Source organism: Podarcis cretensis, assembly GCF_951804945.1.
Source record: "Podarcis cretensis genome assembly, chromosome: 1".
In the NCBI taxonomy this organism is placed as follows: Eukaryota; Metazoa; Chordata; class Lepidosauria; order Squamata; family Lacertidae; genus Podarcis; species Podarcis cretensis.
The window spans coordinates 3,967,944-3,991,603 of NC_137170.1; the positions used below are offsets into that span (position 1 = coordinate 3,967,944).

A 23,660-nucleotide genomic window follows, 5' to 3' on the forward strand; every position below is an offset into this window, starting at 1 on the left:
GGAGACTCTGGAGAGTCCCATGGACTGCAAGAAGATCCAACCTCTCCATTCTGAAGGAAATCAGCCCTGAGTGCTCACTGGAAGGACAGATCCTGAAGCTGAGGCTCTGATACTTTGGCCACCTCATGAGAAGAGAAGACTCCCTGGAAAAGACTCTGATGTTGGGAAAGATGGAGGGCACAAGGAGAAGGGGATGACAGAGGACGAGATGGTTGGACAGTGTTCTCGAAGCTACCAGCATGAGTCTGACCAAACTGGGGGAGGCAGTGGAAGACAGGAGGGCCTGGCGTGCTCTAGTCCAGGGGGGCACGAAGAGTCGGACATGACTAAACAACTCAACAACAACAACACTGCATCCCGACAAGGAACTGGTTGTAAGTGTGGCATTCACCAGTTTGTGTTTTTGTTTTATTGCGTACTGTATTTTGTATTCTCATTAAGTGTGTTTTTTCTGTTGTGAACCGGCCTGGATCTTCGGATGAAGCGCGGTATACAACATAAATGCATGCCTGCCTGCCTTGGTCGTGAAGTTTTGGGTACAGCTACCGAGATGCCCGGCCTTAAGAGATGCTGCATCCTCTGTTTTTCCGGTACCCAAAACCGGCCTTGGCATCCTCCGCCCCTCCTGTTGCACTTTAACACACCTGCAGAGATGCGGAGACGGCTGTCGTCTGGGCAACGCCTGTTGCAGAAGACCCCACTCCCAGAAACACGCGTGTGCCGTTCACACGTGCGCGCGCGCCCTTTCCTGTTGACCCCAGCCTCCCTCTCCGGCAGGGCAGCGCACCGCAGATTGAAGGCTGCCCGGGGCAGGGGCTTGTCCCAACAAAAAGCCAAGCCGAGGTGCACCCGGCTCTTGGGACAACCCAAGGGGCGTCCCCCCCCCCGGGACCCAAGCTCGAGGGGTCCCGCGCGCCCGGCTGCGAGGCTGCTTCTTGGGCGCATTTGCAGTGCCGGGAGCGGCGCCTCCGCCGCGCGCGCGCGCGTGGCCGCGGCCGCCTCCGCCGCCTGCAGGTGCTCCCGCGCTGCGGCCTCCCCGCGATCCCCGACAAGCGCGCGCGCGCGCGCCCGATGCAGGCGGAGGCTGACGCCGGCGGAGGGGGCGCCCCGTCCCCGCCCAGCCGCCGTTGCGCCCCAGCCGGATTGCGCCGCCACTCCCTGCGCCCTCCCGCCGGAGATGCGCAGCTGAGCGCCGCTTCCCTCGGCCAGGCAGCAGCGCTCGTCCTCGCCTCGCCGCCGCCGCATCCCCAGGCCCGGCCCAGGCTCCCCACCGCCTTCCTGCGACGCGGCAGCCGCAGCCGCAGCCGCCGCCACCGGGCGCGGCGATCATGGCCAAGCAGCGCAAGGAGAGGAACAGCTGGGGTAGGTCTGGCCCGGCCGCGTTGCCTGCGGCCTTCCCCGCTTCTCCCCGGAGATCCTGGAGCGGGGCCCGCGGTAGGAAGGCCAGGAGGAGCCGCCCGTCCCTGCGCCCATCCCCAAGGTTGCTCCACCAGGCGGCCCCGGCTGTGGCTCCACCCCGGGGGCGCATCGCCCAGGGCGCAGGGAGGATGCATGGATGGATGGATGGATGGATGCAGCCCCGCCAGCCGGCAGATTGTGGGGCTGGGAGTGGGGCGGGGGGGGGGGGAGAGTGAGAGGATGAACAATGGGGCCAAAGAGATGCAAGGGGTGGGGAGTGGGGAGTCATTGTTTCTCCTCCTCGCCCTTGTCAGAAGTAAACAAACCCTGAATTGGAAGACGGTGGTCGAGACAGGGTGGCCTTGCCAAAAAAAGGGGTGTCTGGCAGTTAGATGCATTTTAGTAGCCCGTTAGCACTCCTTGGTGGCCAGTGTTTCTCTGTGTTTAAAATAATGTGTGATGGTTGCTTTTGCAGGAGTGGGTGCATCCCGACGCTTTTTAAATCATGAATTTTAGGCGTGATCTCCCTGCACAAGGAGGCACCGGATTCTAAGCCCCCTTCCCCAGGCTTGGGAGTTTTGTGCAGGGTGTCTGCGTGTTGTGATAATGTGTGAACTGATGGACCTCTCGGAAGCCAAAAAGGTGTGGTGCCGAGTGTGTTTGCTAGGAGGTTGAATCAGCAGGAAAGGGGGGTGAATTTTAATGCACGTGCATATTTACTGCATTTTGTGGGCAGCCTTCCCACCCAGAGATGCTCCAGGCAGCTAACGGAATAAGGTAGCATTATGTAGAAATTCTGGGCATCGCATAACCCTTGTGAAATTAGCGGATGACACAGAACTGGGAGGAGCACCTGACACCGCAGGAGTCTGGGATAAAGCTCAAAACAGACCTTGATAGAAAGGAGTAGAAAACAGAGGTCCAACAGAGACCAATGCAAAGTTTGGGGAGGAAGCAACAAACATGACGAGGGATCCCTGATGTGTTCATGTGAAGGGTGTATTGGAGGTTGCACTTGATCACAGGTCAAACATGAGTCAGCTAACACAGTTTTAAGGCTGCATTAAGAGAAGCTTTGTTTCTGAGTCACGAGGAACAAGAGTTTGACTTAATTCTGCACTAGTCGGACCATTTCTGGAGTGCTGTTTCCTGTTCTGGGTGCTGCGCTGTAAGGAGGATATTGATCGGGGTGGAGAACCTGTGGCCCACCTGATGCTCTTGGACTCCAACTCCCAGCAGCCCCACCTGGCAGGGATGATGGATGTGGGAGTCCAGCTGCATCTAGAGGTTACCACTTTCCCCAGCCGTGGTTCAGAGCTTTAAATGTAAAGTCCAGGACTGAGACAACTGAGCCCAGGAATGAATTGGTAGTCAGTGCAGCTGGAACAAAAAAAGAGGTCTCTTCTTCTAGGGAACTCAGTGCCATCTTCTAGCGCTTCCTTAGCTACCCAGTCATTTAAAACAACAACAACACAACACCCTTATCCCATGCACACTTATGACACATACCTGTTGTAGGTAAGATTCCAAACCATATCAATAGTGGTGACCATTGAACTGGGAGCTTGTTCTAAATGCCACATTAATTAATCCTGATTAAAATGGTGGTGGTGGACTGTGCACAAGGGAGGTGGTTTACGTGGAATAGATCCACTGTGTGGGATTGTGGGTTTGGAACTGGGGGTTTGCCTTAAAAAGGGGCCACACACCCAGTTATTGGAATGCTTTATTGGGGATTCCCCTCCCTTTCCACCCCATAGCTTTCCAGATACATTATCTGGTTGTGCTTGCAGAACAAAGTACGAAGTGGGGAAGGTGAGTTGAGTTTAAGCGACTCATCGTGACTGTGCAGTGTTGCATTTGAAGGAGGAGGAGCTGTCCAGGTGAGAGGAGGGGAAGCAGAAGGAAGAAGGGGAAAGGCGATTGTGGTGTTTTCCAGTTGGAACAGTCCCCCCCCCCCCCTCTTCTGCCCCTCACCAGGATTTACCAGCTAGGGAAGAATATCAGACAGCAAATCCCCAGGGCTGATGGGGTGGGTTGCTGAAGGAAATTCTAAAGTGTTGCATACGGTTCACCAGTCTAGTTCACTGCATCCAGAATTGGCAAAGACCCTTATTAATTTTAAAATATATATTTTTTCAAAAAAAAAAAATCTATTTGCAATTTATAAAAATGCACATGAAACCATTACTCATTTCTGTACATTTCCATAAACAGGCACTGGGAAAATAGCTTTGGTATTATATTTTTTAAAATGCAGCTGCTGTCCTAGACCAGGGTGGTTCACATTAACTGTGTCAGAAGCAGCCACAAGAACTTTTATTTTTTTAAGATGGAACATACAGCCTTTGGCACTGCCCCATCAATCTCAGTCTGGCCTGCCTGCCTTTTCACGGGGTAGTTCTGGCGGTCACTGCCTGCATATTGTAGGTCTCCCTGCCTTCTGTCCTACCAGCTCAAACCACCACCAGCCACCACTGGCTACGACCTTATGGCCTGGATCATGTGAAACGCTGGCCAGATCGGTTAGTCTTCCCTGTTCCAGCCTCCTCCAAAGTGAAAATGGACCCTGGAACACCCTTAGTATGTTCCACAAAGGCTGCATGTGGCTGGGTTGTGGAGAGCCAGCTGCTTTCAAAGGCAACAGATCCGCCTTCCCCCCAAGAGAGGTCCTGGAGCACAGTTTGTAGACTCCACTCATCACTGTGAGGAACAGCTGAAGGAGTTGGGTATGTTCAGTCTGAAGAAGAGTGGACTGAGAGGTGACATGATAGCCAGCTGCAAACATCTGAAGGGCTGTCAAGAAGATGGAGCAAACTTGTTTTCTGCTTCTCCAGAGGGTAGGATCCCAACCAATGGATTGAAATTACAAGAAAGATCTCGACTAAACATTAAGAAGAACTTTCTAACGGCAAGAGTAGTTTAACTGTGGAAAGGACACCCTCGGAAGTGGGTGGATGTTTTTCAATAGAGGTTGGCTTACCAGGGGTGCTTTAGCTGCGATTCCTTCAGTGCATGGGCTTGAGCTAGATGCCCTTTGGGGATCCCTTCCAACTCTACAGCACAATTCAAAGTGTTGGTGCTGACCTTGAAAGCCCTAAAAGGCCTCGGTCCAGTATACCTGAAGGAGCATCTCCACCCCCATCGTTCAGCCCAGACACTGAGGTCCAGCTCCGAGGGTCTTCTGGCAGTTCCATCCCTGCGAGAAGTCAAGTTACAGGGAACCAGGCAGAGGGCCTTCTCGGTAGTGGCACCCGCCCTGTGGAACGCCCTCCCACCAGATGTCAAGGAAATAAACAACTATCTGACTTTTAGAAGACATCTGACAGGCAACCCTGTTTAGGGAAGATTTTAATGTTTAACAGACCACTGTATTTTAATACTTTGTTGGAAGCCGCCCAGAGTGGCTAGGGAAACCCAGCCAGATGGGCGGAGTATAAATAATAATAATAATAATAATAATTATTATTATTTTCTATGATCTGCAACCTACAAATAGTAATGCCGGCCTGCTGTTTTTGTAGAGAGTGCTGAGATCAAGTATGTGAAGTGCCTTCAAAGATGGAAAAAATGCGCCGTGTAAGGGGTTATGATTTATTTGTAACCAACCGTGTTTCTGAATATGGCTGCCGAGTGTCATGTGCATCTTTTTTTAATGTCAGAAAATGATTTCCTCCTAAAAAAACAAAATAGCCTTTATGCTAGCTAGAGTGACTCCTCCATCGCCCATTTCCCCAGCCCTGCCTCACTCACGTTCTTCTACTTTGCAAGCAACTGCAAACCCCGAGTAGCAAATTTTGTCTTTGCAGCAAGTCCTCGGATGCTAATTCCTCTGGAGCAGCTGTGAAGATTGACAGAGCTCTTCCCATACTGCTCTCCCTCCCTCCCTGCCTTAGCCACGCAGCTGCGATGGGGAGAAGGGTCTGTTGAGTTGCAGGCTTTTCCTTTAAATACTACAGAGAAGTAGAACAAAGTGGTGAGCTGTTCTTCCTTGGAGAAGAAGAGTTTTGGATTTGATATCCCGCTTTATTTTTATTTTTTTATATATATTTTTATTAGTTTTTTAACATATCATTTTCAACAGTAATTAAACATACTTTTACATCTTATACATTTTTCTTTACTTTCATCAATCTCATCTGAAAATTTTCCAGTCTAATCTCTTAGTGTACATTTCTTACTTTCTCTATTACATTTAAATCTCATAACTAATATCTCTCTTCTTTATCTACTTTGTAGCACTTCATATATTTCTCCTTACAGAACTTCTTGCAGTCCTACTAAGCGTAATTTGTTGATTACAATTGCTCTTCAGATAGTTCATATACTGCTTCCAATATTCTGTAAATCTCTGGTCCCGCAGGTTTCGAATCCTTCCTTTCATTTTATCCAATTCTGCGTAGTCCATTAATTTTGTCTAGCTGTGATTCCTGCATTTAAGGGGGTTGGACTAGATGACCCTCGGGGTCCCTTCCGACTCTACAACTGTATGATGACATGACTTAATGATGGAGTTCACTGTCACTGACCACGGACGCTAGCTAAGATCTCACCAAAGCTAATTTCCTTTTGGCAGCAGCTGCAGCTAAAATGGAATGTCAATATTCCCAGAAGACAGCTTAGATTAAACAGTATTTCCTTCCTGCCTGGAAGCTGGCATCAACTGGAAATGTTTTGCCAGCTCCGTTGCCTCTTGGCCTAACCTCCCTCACAGGGTTGTTGTCCCTTCCAACGCTGTGATTCTTTGTGTGCCACAAAATGGTGGGATATAAATGGAATAAGTCAAAGATGCCCAACTATTATGGTTGAAGTTTCTGTTCAGCTTTGTGGCAAATTGCACATGTGATAAATACAGGTTTGGTGTATAGAATCATAGAATCCTAGAGTTGGAAGAGACCACAAGGGCCATCGAGTCCAACCCCCTGCCAAGCAGGAAACACCATCAGAGCACTCCTGACATATGGTTGTCAAGCCTCTGCTTAAAGACCTCCAAAGAAGGAGACTCCACCACACTCCTTGGCAGCAAATTCCACTGTCCAACAGCTCTTACTGTCAGGAAGTTCTTCCTAATGTTTAGGTGGAATCTTCTTTCTTGTAGTTTGGATCCATTGCTCCGTGTCCGCTTCTCTGGAGCAGCAGAAAACAACCTTTCTCCCTCCTCTATGTGACATCCTTTTATATATTTGAACATGGCTATCATATCACCCCTTAACCTCCTCTTCTCCAGGCTAAACATGCCCAGCTCCCTTAGCCGTTCCTCATAAGGCATCGTTTCCAGGCCTTGGACCATTTTGGTTGCCCTCTGGACACGTTGTTTAAATTATTTAAGGAAAACTTCCCTGGTGACTTTTAAAACCAAACAGCTTAATGGGCGATATACAGTAATTGGAGAGGTGACATTGCCAAAGCAAAGGAAGACCCGATTGGCTTGAAAGCACATCTTGGGTTGTGTGATAGACCAAGTCCCTTTATTTCCAGGCAAATGAGAATCAGTTGGGGCCAGAAATAGCTTTCTTGGAAGTCACTTTCTGTGCTGGCTCATGCCAGGGCGGGGGCTGGTTTCTCGCAGTGCAAAAGCAGCTTTAAAATGCTGCCAAATTCACCAATAATTGACAGTGAGTTTGCAACCAGATTGAATGGCAAGGATGGAGGGGCCCATAGCTCAGTAAAAGAGTGTGTATGTACTTTGCATGCAGAATAGCCAGGGCTCAGTCTTTTGTCTCTCCTTAAAAGAAGGTTCAGGTAGCAGCTGGTGCAAAAGACCTTTGTCTGAGATCGAAGAGAGCCACTTCTGGTACAGGAAGACTACCTGGGTTTGTTGTTGTTTAGTCGTTTAGTCGTGTCCGACTCTTCGTGACTCCATGGACCAGAGCACACCAGGCACTCCTGTCTTCCACTGCCTCCCACAGTTTGGTCAGACTCATGTTTGTATCTTGGAGAACACTATCCAACCATCTCGTCCTCTGTCGTCCCCTTCTCCTTGTGCCCTCCATCTTTCCCAACATCAGGGTCTTTTCCAGGGAGTCTTCTCTTCTCATGAGGTGCCCAAAGTATTGGAGCCTCAGCTTCACGATCTGTCCTTCCAGTGAGCACTCAGGGCTGATTTCCTTCAGAATGGAGAGGTTGGATCTTCTTGCAGTCCGTGGGACTCTCAAGAGTCTCCTCCTGGGTTAGGTGGTTTCTAAAGGTAAAGGTAAAGGACCCCTGGGTGGTTAAGTCCAGTCAAAGGAGACTATGGGCTGCGGCGCTCATCTTGCTTTCAGGCCAAGGGAGCCAGTGTTTGTCCGCAGACAGCTTTCCGGGTCATGTGGCCAGCAGGACTAAACCGCTCCTGGTGTAACGGAAAACCGTGATGGAAATCGGAGCACACAGAAGCGCCATTTACCTTCCCGCCACAGTGGTACCTATTTATCTACTCGCACTGATGTGCTTTCGAACTGCTAGGTTGGCAGAAGCTGGGACCGAGCAACGGGAGCTCACCCCATCACGGAGATTCGAACCACTGACCTTGTGATCGGCAAGCCCAAGAGGCTCAGTGGTTTAGACCACAGTGCCATCTGCGTCCCTAGGTGGTTTCTACAAGGCAAACATTGTTGGTCTCTAAAGTGCTACTGGACAATTTTTTATTTTTTTTCTAATATTTCAACTGCGTCAGACCAACACGGCTATGTACCTGAATGTAGAACCTTCCCCCAGGTGTTCTGGGCTACAAATCCCAACACGAGAGAATCAGGCTAAACATCAGGAATAACTTTCTGACAGTAAGAGTTGTTAGACAGTGGAACAGACTCCCATGAAAGGTGGTGGACGCTCTTTCCTTGCAGGTTTCTAAGTAGAGGCTGGGTGGCCATCTGTCAAGGATGTTCTAGTTGAGATTCCTGCATTGTGTCAACAACAACAACAACAACAACAACAACAACAACAACAACAACAATAATAATTTATACCCCACCCATCTGGCTGGGTTTCTGGGCGACTTCTAACCGAATATTAAAAACAATACAGCATTAGACATTGGCCTTCAGTTGTCTTTTAAAAGTAAAATAGTTGTTTATTACCTTGACATCTGATGGGAGGGCGTTCCACAGGGCAGGCGCCATTACCGAGAAGGCCCTCTGCCTGGTTCCCTGTAACCTCACTTCTCGTAGTGAGGGAACTGCCAGAAGGCCCTCAGAGCTGGACCTCAGTGTCTGGGCAGAATGATGGGGATGGAGACGCTCTTCCAGATATACTGGGCCAAGGCCGTTTAGGGCTTTCAAGGTCAGCACCAACACTTTGAATTGTGCTCAGAAACGTACTGGGAGCCAATGTAGGTCTTTCAGGACCAGTGTTATGTGGTCTCTGCGGCCGCTCCCAGTCACCAGTCTAGCTGCCACATTCTGGATTAGCTGTAGTTTCTGGGTCACCTTCAAAGGCAGCCCCACGTAGAGCGCAGTGCAGTAGTCCAAGCGGGAGATAACCAGAGCATGCACCACTCTGGCGAGACAGTCCGCAGGCAGATAGAGTCTCAGCCTGCGTACCAGATGGAGCTGGTAAACAGCCGCCCTGGGCACATAATTAACCTGAGCCTCCATGGACAGCTGTGAGTCTAAAATGACTCCCAGGCTGCACACCTGGTCCTTCAGGGGCACAGTTACTCCATTCAGGACCAGGGAGTCCTCCACACCTGCCCAACCCCTGTCCCCCCAAAACAGTACTTCTGTCTTGTCAGGATTCAACCTCAATCTGTTAGCCGCCATCCATCCTTCAACCATCCTCCATCCTCTGCCATCCATCCTCCAGTGTATGACAATTGCAGAGGGTTGGACTAGATGATTCTTGCGGGTCCCTCCCAACTGTACGATTCTATGATTCCTGGCCATTGGGCATGATGGCTGAGGCTGATGGGAGCTGGAGGGCGGTGGTTGAAGCGGCTGATTCAGCTCTACCCTCTGTTGCTGGGACCTGACCCTGGGGGCTGCTCTCTCCCGACACAGGCGGGTTCTCTGAAAAGAATTATGAGTGGAGCTCGGAGGAGGAGGAGTCCGACGGGAAGGCCCGCCCTGTGCAGGTACTCATTGTGAAGGATGACCACTCCTTTGAGCTGGACGAAGAGGCCCTCAACCGCATCTTGCTTTCGGAAGCCGTCCGAGACCGCGAGGTGGTGGCCGTCTCCGTGGCGGGGGCTTTCCGGAAGGGCAAGTCATTCCTGATGGACTTCATGTTGAGATACATGTACAACATGGTAGGTGGGCCTCACATGGCATCTTCAGGGCCTCCCCACAAGGGCAGGACCAAATTAGCTTTTGGGATCCATCCACTGCCCTTGCAATATTATATCATGGGCTGTCCTGTGAATCTGTTGGATGAAATAGCGGAAGAACGTTGCCTCAGGAGAGTGAGGAAAATTCTCAGGGATGATTCACACCCTGGCCGGCACTTTTTTTTTATTAGTTGTGCCAACAAGGTAAAGAACAGCTTCTATCCGTGGGCTGTTAGGCTGCTGAATGAAAAGATAACAACAGGGCAACTGGCTTTCGGGTTTGGTGGGTGTGCGTCAGTAAATGAGGGGAATTAAGACAAAGAGAGCTGAGTGAGGGGTGCTTGCATAGCTGTCAACTTTCAGATTTGAAAATAAGGGATCAGCAGCCTCACCTGTCCTGGGGACAGTCTACGGGATATCTAACAATGCGGGAAGCAGCAGGAAACGGTGCTGGAATAAGGGGATTTCCTGCAAAAAAAGGGAAGGTTGACAGCTATGGGTGCTCGTGTAATCTCACTGTATACAAGTTGTACAAGTGACAATAAAGAATTTCAATTTCAATAGGTGAGGTTGGGCAGATGTTCTGTTCTTATTCATTCATACTCCTCCTTTCGGCAGAAAAAAAAGCACCCCAAGGCAGCTCACAAACAGTGCAAATGCAAATTTGTGTCCGTCTGGAGGGCCTTTTCTGTGCTGGCTCCCTGCTTGTGGAATGATCCCCCCAGGGAGGCTTGCCTGGCACCGTCACTCACTACACACCTTTAGGCAGGCACCAGGCAAAAACATTCCTCTTTCACCAGACCGTTGGCCTTTATCTTGAATGTGTTAAAATGAATTCTTGATTTTATTTATGAACGTATGTGGGATTTTGTTTGTTAGGGTGTGGTATGTGTTTGTGTATGTGTGTAAGCCACTCTGAGTCAGGCTGGCAGGGAAAAGCGACTAATAAATGAAATGAAATGAAAAATGCAAATAGAAATAAACCAATGCAAAGGTTTGATGGATGTCATAGATGCCTTAGTTGACATTCCTGCCTTGCAGGAGGTTAGATGATCCTTGGGATCCCTTCTAACGCTACGATTCTGTGCTGCTATGAAATAAATGTAATAAGTAATAATATTTTGGTGGGGGGTTGGTTTGTTTTGTTAGGCTTTTAATTTTGAATTTCTTTTACAGTCATACCTCGGGTTGAATGTGCTTCAGGTTGAGGGCTTTTGGGTTGCGTTCAGCGGCAACCCTGAAGTAACGAAGCGCGTTACTTCCAGGTTTCGCCACTCACGCATGCGCAGACGGTCAAAATGACGTCATACACATGTGCGGAAGCGGCAAATCACGACCCGTGCATGCGCAGACGCACTGTCGCGTCTTACGTTCCATTCAGGATGCGAACGGAGCTCTGGAACGGATCCCGTTCGCATCCCAAGGTACCACTGTATATTGTAAACTACCCCGCAATCTTTGGATGAAGAGTGGCATATAAATTTAATAATTTAAAATTATTAAATTTAAATAAAATTAAAATTATTAAATTTAATAATTTAAAAAAATAATTTAAAAATTTAATAAGCAACAATACAATACAAGTAATGCTAAATCTGAACATTTCAGAAGCAATAAAATGCATTTGTTTTCCTGCCAAAAAGACAGCAGGATTACTATTCCACATAAAAACATTTAAGAGAGAGCAAGAATAAGTACCAAAACAACAACTCTTCTTTTTAAGGGTCCCAGGCAATGGAGGGTGGGGATGGGGGGGGCAGTGAACTGGCTTGCTCCTGATGGTTCCCGCAGGCTTTCTCCTGCTGGGGTGGTGGTGAAGCGTGAGCTGTGTGTCAGGAGTTCAGCCTACACTCGAGTAGGACCCTGGCAGAGACACATGCCTGACTGGCATGTTCTCTCCCTCCTGGTCGATCGTTCAGGAGCTTCAAAAGCTTTCTTGTGCCCGAACATCACAGCGACTGATGCCAACCGACACCGGCACACTTAGGGATCCGCAGAGTTTGCACATCATACACGTGACAGACCTCAGCAACTCAGCATTTTGGCTAATCTACTTTATTTACATATCAACACACACGGAGCACTGCAACATGGCTCCCTCTCTCTCTAGCATCAGACAGCAAAGAGAAAGGACAAAGGACAATAGTCCCACTTCATGGAACACAGGAACACAAACATCTTGTCCCCGTCACTTCCCACTCTGTGGAGTCAAAACATACACCGTCATGTGAAAGACAACAATCCCATGACTGCAGTCATGGAGCAGGAATTCTAACACCATGCCCTTGCCACTTGGGGGTTAAGCAGGGAAGGTGCTGTAAGGAGCAATGGCTGGCTCCCCTCTTTGGGCTAGGGGGTGTGGGCTAGGGGCCAGCTCCTTGTCCCAGAACTCACCTAAATGTCTGGCCAGTCCTAATGTTGAGGGGATCTGTCCAGCGTCCAGAATGCAACACAGCGGGCTGTTCTGACAGCTCCGGGGACGCCCCAGACATTTGGCACCCTAAGCAGACACATTGCCAAGATCTTGAGAGCTATTGATCTGCGTGTAGCCCCAGCTTCCCAGCCATAATAGTAGTGTGTGTTTTCATTGTCATTGATTTATTTCCTTTACCCATCAATATCCACATGGCATCCCGGAACAATTTACGGTGCAATAAAAGCATGCTCAGAACAATTGTGCACTTGAAGCGAGGCTGCTGGAACATTTGCATCTATTTAAGCCATTATAGGTAACTATAAAAACAATTTAAAGCAAAAAGAACAGGAACACACGTCTAAAAGCCATTCAAATGCAACAGAGACGCCAGCCAGGATCTTTTTACCGTATGGTCCCAGGACATGTTACAGCACTGTAAAGATGAAATATTACATCCAATTAAAAGAACACGGTGGATCTGGTATGCTTCCTGCTTTTCCCATTATTTTTTAGCCTGGGCAACTTTTCCACTGGAAAAGCCTCCGAAGTAAGCCCTTTGGATTGTACTTGGGACAGCACTAATGTGGGGGGACGCAGGTGGCGCTGTGGGTTAAACCACAGAGTCTAGGACTTGCCGATCAGAAGGTCGGCGGTTCAAATCCCCGCAATGACGGGGTGAGCTCCCGTTGCTCGGTCCCTGCTCCTGCCACCCTAGCAGTTCGAAAGCACATCAAAGTGCAAGTAGATAAATAGGTACCGCTCTGGCGGGAAGGTAAACAGCGTTTCCGTGCGCTGCTCTGGTTCGCCAGAAGCGGCTTAGTCATGCTGGCCGCATGACCCGGAAGCTGTACGCCGGCTGCCTCGGCCAATAAAGCGAGATGAGCACCACAATCCCAGAGTCGTCCGTGACTGGACCTAATGGTCAGGGGTCCCTTTAACTTTTAAGGAAGGCATTTCTTATTTCTCCTTGAGCAGTGGGACATTATCCCCATTGCTCCCTCTAAATCTATTCTGGGGGAGCCTCCACCCCCCAGAGCAGATCTGGGCTTGGTTCATGGGGAGGAGAGATCCCATTGCACGAACACTAATCCTTTTCCGAGTGCTAATATTTCATGGAATAACGGCCCGTATGATGACACATACCCTGCAGTCCCTCTCCCTCACCCCTACATGCAGGCTTGCATATCTAGTGACACACACACACACCCTGGACCAAAGCGACTCTCCAGCCATGCTTTGTGGCCTGTGCCAGATTCTTGACAGGTAGCAAAAATGGGAGATTGGTTTAGCCTCTAGGTAGGATACTAATCTCGGCCTGATTTGGCCCGCCAGTTACGGGAACTAACAGAATCAACTACCGCTTGCCATCTCTCCACCTTGCAGGAGTTGGCAGACTGGGTTGGCGACTACAATGAGCCTCTGACGGGCTTTTCCTGGAGAGGCGGCTCAGAGCGGGAGACGACAGGTATCCAAATCTGGAGTGAAGTCTTCCTCGTGGACAAGCCCGACGGGAACAAGGTGGGCAGCTCCTTGGTGCTATTCTGTCCCATGAGACCAGGGCCCTGCAGGGTTTAACTGTTATTCTAAAGCAGCAATGCTGCAGCAAGCAAAGGCACCAGCAGCCAAGTCTGCTGCTTGTGGCTGGAAAGCCAAACAGGAAGTATGTGACTGTTGCCATGGAAACAAAGGGGCAGTCCATTCTGTACTGAGCACCGGATGTTAGCTCAGTGTGTGTGTCTTATGACCTGTACAGGATGTACATGGGTGGAGTTTGGAGTTTTCTCTCTGTTTGTTGAACAGAGCAGACATGTTTTCTCTGTACTGAAGTGAAAGACAGGAATAAATGCAATGTAGATACATTTCTGTCTGAGTCTGATTCCCCTCCCTGGGGACATGCTGGAGAGCAGGGAGGAGGAAAGCAGTTTGGTGTGTTTTTCTCACAGCCTGAGGAAAATCGCCGGAACGGACCTCGTGTATTTCGCCTGCCGGGAGTCGCCGGAGGGAGGTCAAAAGAATTCAGCCGGTGCCTGGAGAGATAGGCACATACCTCTGACCGGCCCTGAATTCTGACAGTGGTAGCAGAGGATGGTTGCTACGATCCATGGGAGTCTGCATCAAGGAGACTGTATTCATCCCTCTCCATGGAAGCCTGAGATGGAGGCTGCTTCTCTGCAGCTAGAAGCTGACCAGAAGAAGCTGAAAGCCAAGCTACGGAGCCCAGGTATGAGATTTTCGGGCTTAAGAGTGTGAATGCAGATGGATTAATTCTCTGCTTCATGGGAGCAACGTTTGGGAAAAACAGCTCCGAGAGAGAAGAGTCTGCATTCCAAACATTCCTGTGGTTTTTCCTGTCCAAGGAAAGGAATGTGGTTGCTTAGCAACGCAGATAAGGGCTGGAAGTCAGGCTATGCCCAGAGTGGCAAAAACAGCTCGTGTTTAGACTAGGCCCTTACAAAGGAACTGTTGGAAAGGGACTTTCCAAGCAGCCAGTGTTATTGCTGCCAGGTGCACAGAGTGTAAACAAGCCAGCTATTGGATTTTAGAGGCTTGTGTTTGAGAGTCAATGCAAGGACTCCAAATGGATGCCAAGAAGGGGGAAGGCCTGCCTTCTCCACCCCTTTTGACCAGTGACAATTATGCATCTTGGTCTATTAAGATGAAGGCTTTGCTGCAGAATCAGAGACTGTTTAGGGTGATTGAGAACCCCATCCCTGCAGCACCAACGCCTGTTTGGGAGTCACAGGATGTGAAGGCCAGAACTGCTATAATTCTGTGCGTGTCAGACTCTCAGCTTGTTCATATACAAGATTTAGAGCACGCGAAAGATGTTTGGGACACGCTGAGAAGGACACATCAGAGAGATGCAGGTTCTTCAGCGTTGCTGTATTTTGAAAAGCTGACTAACCTGAGGCTTGCGCCTGATGGAGATGTTCAAGCGCACCTGACGGAAATGAAATTTCTGCGTCAGCAGATGGTGGAACGCAATTTCCGTCTGCAGGAGGAAGTGTTTTGCTTCATGGTGATCAACAGCCTGAATCGGACTTACAAAATTGTTGCCAGTCAGCTGGGGTCTCTCCCAGCGCAAGATCTAACGTCGGACAGGGTCTTTGCCGTTGTCCTGAACGAACATGACAGACTTGCCGCACTGGAGGTCAAGGACAGGGGGAGGGAAGAACGGAGTTCAGACACCCCCACTGCTGTAGCTACTGGAGGAGACGCCGTAGCTTTGAACGTTGTCCAATGCCACAATTGTGGACAGACTGGGCATCTTCAGCGGTACTGCAAGAAGCCACGTCAGAACAAAGGAGCCAAGGGAAGCTCCACGAAGTCTGAGGCGTCAGGCAGAAGTCATGCCAAGTCACAGGCGAAGCCTGCAAAGGCTTTGATGTCCCTAAAAGCCACACCGGAAGCGGGGAATTTCTTTGCCCTAGACACCGGGTGTATGCAGCATATGTGTCGACACAGAGGACTATTTTCGTCGTTTAAGAAGCAAAGCTTCGTTGTACAACAAGCCAACGGTCAAGAGCTGGAAGCCACCGGAGTAGGGACTGTGTATCTTAAAAGTCTGAACTTGACTATAAACAATGTTTATTTGGTTCCAGAGTTGAAGTACAATCTGCTCAGCGTTTCGCAGATTGCCAAGAAGGGACTAAAACTGTCCTATGATGATCAACACTGCGAGATCTACAAAGATGGAGAGTTGTATCTTTCTGCCAAAGAGAAAGATGGACTGTATTTGTTGACTTTTGATCAAAGTGATTACATGGAATGTAATTCTTGTGATTCTAACATGATTTCTTTTGCAGGTGTAGCCAAGAAGAACACCAAGCAGGTCACCTCGAGGGTTGACAAGGCATTTCAGCGGGTGTATGCTGATGTGATTGGTCCTTTAGCACCATCTAGAGGCAATGCAAAGTATTACCTAATATGTGTTGATTCTTTTACAGGTTTTGTCTGGATTTATCTTTTGGAGAGACCGAAAGAAGCCTTAGAAAGGTTTAAAGAGTTTTGTGACAAGGTTAAAAATATGCATGATGCTGACATAGATTGTCTTTGCACAGATGAGAAGCCAATTTTTCTCTTACAGGATTTCCAGAGGTTCCTGAAGAAGAAAGGGATAAGACACAAAATTGCAGCTTCCGAAGAAGCTTGGAACAGATGTGTCTGTGTTAGGGTGAACAAAGAATTGCAAAAGGGAATGGAAGCGCAATTGCTTAGTTCACATCTGCCACATGAGTACTGGGCTGAGTCACTAATGTCATATTGTTACACGTGGTTGAGAAAGTTTTCAAAAGAGTTGGGAAGTTCTCCTTTTGAGAAACTGTTCCACAGAAAACCTTCAGTTGCCCATTTCAAGGTTTTTGGGTCTCATGTGAGGACAGAAGCTCCAGGTGGAGTAAAGAATGCCAGAGGCATTTTTGTGGGTTATGAAAAGGGTCTCTACAGAGTAATTTTGTCTGAATCTGGTAAGGTGATTCTCACAAAATTCCTAGAGAGTGCTCCTGAACAGGAGAGAGTGATTGTTCACACATTTCCCACAGGAGATGATGATGATTCTGATGATGATGATGATGAGTTTGATCTTATTGAGTTCAGTAGTACTGATGATGACAGCGATAGCTCAGACAGCTCAGTTGTCACAGTCATTGAGAAGAAATCTCACACAATGACTAGACCCTCAGAAGAGGAGGATGAACCACTGATTAAGCTTAGTACTGGTTCTTCAGAGAGTTCAGAGGCTGAACCAGAAAGCAAGGGAGAGCAGCACCTCTTGCGTAGGTCTGAGAGAGCAACGAAGGGTGTACCACCCAAAAGGTATTCAAAGGAGTTTGCAAACCTAGCTATTGCATGTGTTGCTGTTGTAAACGACCAAGGTCAAATTGAAGCTGTGTCTGAGTCAGAGACAAAGGCACAACAGAGAGTTGCTAACCAAGGTAATGCAGAAGCACTCATTCCTTGGAAGTCACACAACCAGAGAGGTACATTGGTAAAACCAGTGGCGGGTAGTTCCAAGGGTGGAACTGAAACAACAGGGGAGTGTTATACATATAACAACTGTTTGTTTTCTTCTCTGGATGACGCTTTGCTCGCAGCACGCATTGATACTTTAGGGGGAGTATGTTATTCTAAAGCAGCAATGCTGCAGCAAGCAAAGGCACCAGCAGCCAAGTCTGCTGCTTGTGGCTGGAAAGCCAAACAGGAAGTATGTGACTGTTGCCATGGAAACAAAGGGGCAGTCCATTCTGTACTGAGCACCGGATGTTAGCTCAGTGTGTGTGTCTTATGACCTGTACAGGATGTACATGGGTGGAGTTTGGAGTTTTCTCTCTGTTTGTTGAACAGAGCAGACATGTTTTCTCTGTACTGAAGTGAAAGACAGGAATAAATGCAATGTAGATACATTTCTGTCTGAGTCTGATTCCCCTCCCTGGGGACATGCTGGAGAGCAGGGAGGAGGAAAGCAGTTTGGTGTGTTTTTCTCACAGCCTGAGGAAAATCGCCGGAACGGACCTCGTGTATTTCGCCTGCCGGGAGTCGCCGGAGGGAGGTCAAAAGAATTCAGCCGGTGCCTGGAGAGATAGGCACATACCTCTGACCGGCCCTGAATTCTGACATTAACTTCCTTCCGCAGAGCCTGTAAGACAGAGCTATTCCGCCTTGCTTTCAATTTGAACTTAGCCTGGTCTTTCATTCCCCTTCCTTCCCTCCCTCCCCCTCCCCTTTTCATGAAGATTACCCGCTCTGGGATCCCACAGCTAATTTTCTTTTTTTTAAAATAATATTTATTCAAATTTTAAAGGTTACAAAAAGAAAAAGAAAAAAAGAAAAGTAAAAAAGACAGAAAAAATACAATCAGTAAAAAAAAAAGAACAATTCAAACCTTTACATAGCTTTCTTTCCTTTACTTATTTCCTTGACCTCCTCACACCTCCCATTTTTGTATTCTATTCAAATTATTGTTTCAGCAAATCCTTCCAACCTTGTTTTTATCTTAATAATTTGTCTTTATATACTATAATTTTACATTCTCTCTTTCACCAATTCATATTTACTTAATCCTTTATGTCCTTTCTGCCAAAACCACATAATTTTCTTTTTCCAACATCTTTCTAACAATCCTTAATTTTACAATATTTTTGAAGATAAACTTTAATTTTTTTCCAATCTTCTTCCACCAACTCTTCTCCTTGGTCCCAGATTCTGCCAGTCATCTCAGCCAGTTCCATGTATTCCATCACCTTCACCCACAGCTAATTTTCCCCGGTCTCCTCGCTGTCCCAAACAGGACTAACTTAGCCAGCTAGCCCTGGTGATCATCTAATATTTATTGGATGGGTTGCCCCCCTAAATTGATTTTTGAATTCTGAATTTATTGTTATTCACGTTTTATACTGTATTTTATGCTGTTTTGTGTTGCATCAATTAAGTGTTTTAAATTTGTTGTTAGCCACTCTGAGCCTGGTTTTTTGAACCGGGAAGGGTGGGCTATAAATAAAAAAATATTATTTATCATTATTATTACAGCTATCGCCGTGCAGTCATTTCGGCTGATCCGGTTGGTCTACCTCAGTGGTTCCTAAAGTGGGTGGTACCACCTCTTGTGGAGGAATAAAATTGTAAATTGTGGGGGAATTAAAATATATCTATCCCTGTGGATCTGCATGTGTGGGTGAACAACAAACGAAATGGCTGGCTGCCTGGATTCAAAATGCAGGGCTAGCATACAGAGATCCCCCTGTAGCAGAGTCTTAAACTAATAAAAGTTAAGCAGTAGTATAGCATTGGGAACATAGATTGTTAAATCTTTTTATCCTGTCAGCTGAACACAGCAGCTGACTCTTTCTACCCCTCTTGCAATGTGCAGAGTACACACTGTTAAGTAAGTTTAAAATGCTTTACTTACAGATTCAAGGTCTGTCATGCATTGTTCCTTGCAGCAGCAAGGGAAGCACAGGCAAAATACTTTTGGGCAGAAAATACAGAATATAGTTTCAAACATGTGCTATAAGCTTGGGAGCAAGCTTACAAATGCTCTTCTTCATTACATGCTGCAGAGAGAGAGAGAGAGAGAGGAAGTAGAAAGAAACTTTGCTTCCTTTCCAGAGGAGAGGGGGCATGACCTAACTGAGTCTATCTAGTAATACAACTCTGTGGTTCTTAACCCCTTCATGCACTAACTAGCAGTCGTGCATAGCTTTGTTTGACTGTACTCTCCCATGCAAATGACTCAGACTTTGGAAAGCTGGTATCACTGGACCAAGTTCATCTATTTTGTTTAATCAAGTAAACCACATAGTTTTGGATTTTGAAGAAATGTGCAATTAATTGTTATTGGTTTGGATTTTATTGTGTTATTATCTTCCTTAGTGGGTAATGCAAACTGATATTCTGCATAATGCTTTATTATTATTATTATTATTATTATTATTATTATTATTATTATCATTACTATTATTTTTAAAAATAGATTACAAGCATAAAGTCTAAAACAAAGCAGAACAAACAAGATAAAGCAAAACAAAGATAAAAACAAAACAAAACAAAAAACAAAAAGAAAAATCACACCTACAAAGAAAACCATATCGTCATACTAATCGTTACGTACATATACAGTACACATATTGACTTCCTTCCTTTGTTCTGAGACCTCATAGTTTTTAATCTTTCTATATTGCTGTGTCTAGTGTAGATTACCTCTATCTTTTATTCCAATTTCTTTTATTCCAATTATTTCAATTTCTTTAACCCTTACTCCAGAACAAGGTTTTTTCATATATTCTTTAACACAATCCCATTCTTTTACTAATTTTTGGTCCGATTGTCCCCTTAAGAATGCTGTGAATCTTGCCAGATATATATATATATTCACAAAATTTGATTTGCCATTCTTTTATTGATGGGATTTTTCCCCCTTTCCAATTTTTTGCAATGAGCATCCTGGCAGCTGTTGTTGCATAGAGGAATACTTTCCTTTGATTGCCAGGAATATAATTTGTGATTATACCTAAAAGGAATGCTTCTGGTTTTTTACTAAAAGATATTTTAAACATCTTTTTGATTTCTTCATATATTTCATTCCAAAATTGTTGAATAGGTCGGCAGTGTATAATGCTTTTTATAGAGTAGGGTGGCAAGGGGCAGTGGGGATGAGATCATGGAAACAAGGAGGCAGTGGCCTGGAAAAGTTTGGGAACTGCTGCTCTAAATAAATAAAGGACAATCCTGGAAACCCTTTTCCCAAACGTACTGGGACCCTCCCTGCCCGCGGACTGTCTCGCCAGAGTGGTGCATGCTTTAGTTATCTCCCGCTTGGACTACTGCAATGCGCTCTATGTGGGGCTACCTTTGAAGGTGACCAGGAAACTACAATTAGACAGAATGCGGCAGCTAGACTGGTGACTGGGGGCGGCCGCCAAGATTACATAACACCGGTCTTGAAGGACCTACATTGGCTCCCAGTACGTTTCTGAGCACAATTCAAATTTAAAGCCCTAAACAGCCTCGGCCCAGTATACCTGAAGGAGCGTCTCCACCCCCATCGTTCAGCCCGGACGCTGAGTCCAGCGCCGAGAGCCTTCTGGCGGTTCCCTCGTTGCGAGAAGCAAAGCTACAGGGAACCAGGCAGAGAGCCTTCTCGGTAGTGGCGCCCGCCCTGTGGAACGCCCTTCCAGCAGATGTCAAAGTGATAAACAACTACCTGACATTCAGAAGGCATCTTAAGGCAGTCCTGTTCAGGGAAGTTTTTAATGTATGACATATTAGTGTATTTTTGGTCTCAATGGAAGCCGCCCAGAGTGGCTGGGGAAACCCAGCCAGATGGGCAGGGTACAAATAATAAGTAACAGTAATAATAATAATAATAATTTCTGTCTCCTGCAGGTGGCTGTGCTGCTGATGGACACTCAGGGGACCTTTGACAGCCAGTCAACCCTCCGAGATTCAGCCACCGTCTTTGCTCTTAGTACCATGATCAGCTCCATCCAGGTAACTGCGATGTTGGGACTGGGGGTTGGAGGGGATTTGTGTGTGAAGATGGCATGAGCAGAGGATGGGCAGTGCTCTGTGTTCGACCACCTGACCTTAGTAAGCAGGATGCAAACAGCTGCCAGCCTCCCTAAGCCCCAGCAAAGGACGCAAGGGGGTGTTGATTTCTGCTCCGTCCTGCGTTTCTTGCAACCAGAGCTGTTTCTGCTCGGCTGCAGTTTGGTTTCTGCTAAAACCTGCCTGTTTGGTCTTCCAATCCACTGTGGCTGGAATGAACGTCATTTGTTATGCAATCACATAATTAACTCCAGCGCATTTCAGTGGAAGGGATGCGGGTGGCACTGTGGGTTAAAACACAGAGCCTAGGGCTTGCCGGTCAGAAGGTCGGCGGTTCGAATCCCTGCGACGGGGTGAGCTCCCGTTGCTCGGTCCCTGCTCCTGCCTACCTAACAGTTCAAAAACATGTCAAAGTGCAAGTAGATAAATAGGTACCACTCTGGCAGGAAGGTAAACGGCGTTTCCGTGCGCTGCTCTGGTTCGCCAGAAGCGGCTTAGTCATGCTGGCCACATGACCCGGAAGCTGTACACCGGCTCCCTCGGCCAATAAAGTGAGATGAGCGCCGCAACCTCAGAGTTGGTCACGACTGGACCTAATGGTCAGGGGTCCCTTTACCTTTACCTATTTCAGTGGAAGGGAATCTGTGCCCAAAAGAATGCAGAAAATAACGTAACTCTTTACGTAATGTTTGCGGACTTAAACAATGCTGGCGGGTACCGCTCATATTTGCTCGTGTGATTTCCCTTCCTGACCTTTGCTGAATTTGTGAATTGTGACAGTTTCCGCTCCTCTTCCCGTTTCCAACAGAGTTCTTCAACATCTCTAGACCTGGCTGGTTAGCATAATTAATGGCACACTATATTGTCTAGTAAATTGATTTCTAGGGGAAGGTTTGTAGTTCAGTGGATAGAGCTGAGTTGGGGTGCCTCTCCTCACCCCTTCTGAAAAATCGCTGATTCTGGGCAAAGAGGCACAAGATCACATGCAGGGGGGAGACACCCACCCACTTGCCATAGTGGGGTGGAATTCTGGCAACGAAAGAGAAGCCAGGGTTGCTTTCAGTTATTTTTACATGCTTGTGGGTTTTTTTTGCACCCAGGTGTACAATTTGTCCCAGAATGTTCAAGAAGACGACCTCCAGCACTTGCAGGTAATATCACCCTCTTCTCTTCTCTCTCTCTCTCTCTCTCTCTCTCTCTCTCCCTCCCTCCCTCCCTCCCTCCCTCCCCCATTTATGGTGTTTCGGTTTGGGCAGAAGTAGCACAGAATGGGCACTGAATGAACCTCACTGGGAATCTCTCTCATTTGTCTGTAGGAAAAGAGGTTTCTGGTCCTTGCTTGGTTTCCAGGCTCCTTTAAAATAACGCTCAAATTGGTTTTATTCCGCTACTGCTTTGTTTTATTGGTTCTGCTCTTTTAAATGTGTTTTATATATTGCTTAGATATGCTTCTTCTATTGCTTTTAGCAGTTCACTCCACCCACTTTCTCCATGCCATGTATGATTTCAGAAACCTCTATAATAAGATGTCACAAGACTCCTTGTTTTTACAGATTAAAAAGGTAAAGGTAAAGTAAACGGCGTTTCCGTGAGCTCTGGTTTCCGTCACGGTGTCTCATTGTGGCAGAAGCGGTTTAGTCCTGCTGGCCACATGACCTGGAAAGCTCCCTCGGCCTGAAAGTGGAGATGAGCGCCACACCCCATAGTTGATTTCAACTGGACTTAACTGTCCAGGGGTCCTTTACCTTTAAAGATTAAAATTGTTGTTGTTGTTGTTTAGTCGTGTCTGACTCTTCGTGACCCCCCTGGACCAGAGCACGCCAGGCACTCCTGTCTTCCACTGCCTCCCGCAGTTTGGTCAAACTCATGCTGGTAGCTTCGAGAACACTGTCCCACCATCTCGCCCTCTGTCGTCCCCTTCTCCTTCTGCCCTCCATCTTTCCCAACATCAGGGTCTTTTCCAGGGAGTCTTCTCTTCTCATGAGGTGGCCAGAGTCTTGGAGCCTCAGCTTCAGGATCTGCCCTTCCAGTGAGCACTCAGGGCTGATTTCCTTCAGAATGGATAGGTTTGATCTTCTTGCAGTCCATGGGACTCTCAAGAGACCCTGATGTTGGGAAAGATGGAGGGCACAAGGAGAAGGGGACGGCAGAGGACTAGATGATTGGACAGTGTTCTTGAAGCTACTAGCATGAGTTTGACCAAACTGCGGGAGGCAGTGGAAGACAGAAATGCCTGGCATGCTCTGGTCCAGGGGGTCACAAAGAGTTGGACACGACTAAACAACAACAACAACAGAACAAGGTCTGGCAGCGCAACTGGACTTCCCTTCTGTGTGCCTCCTGCACACCTTTTAAATCTGCTCTGGGGCATGACACATGGCCTGAGCAGATCTCATCCCCCCACGCTTTCCCCACTTTGGTCTATGTTGAATTCTACCCCCTTTCAACACAGCCCCTTCTCTGACACATTCATCTCACTCAAATTTTTTATATACGTATACCTTTCAAATTTATACATTTCATTAGTTTTACAATCCATTTAACATTTCAAAATTTGAGATC

General features: G+C 47.5%; 1 protein-coding gene across 4 annotated transcripts in view; it reads left to right on the top strand.

Moving 5' to 3' along the window:
* Positions 1-1,215: 1,215 nt before the first annotated feature.
* Positions 1,216-23,660, top strand: part of ATL1 (atlastin GTPase 1) — a 43,467-nt gene continuing 21,022 nt past the window's right edge. For all 4 annotated transcript variants that reach the window (XM_079946868.1, XM_079946870.1, XM_079946869.1 and 1 more), the window contains exons 1-5: positions 1,216-1,362; positions 9,375-9,622; positions 13,440-13,574; positions 20,937-21,041; positions 22,199-22,249. In XM_079946868.1, the coding sequence (XP_079802994.1) occupies positions 1,329-1,362; positions 9,375-9,622; positions 13,440-13,574; positions 20,937-21,041; positions 22,199-22,249 (573 nt within the window). In that variant the 5' untranslated portion in view covers positions 1,216-1,328. The remainder of the gene's footprint in view (positions 1,363-9,374; positions 9,623-13,439; positions 13,575-20,936; positions 21,042-22,198; positions 22,250-23,660) is intronic.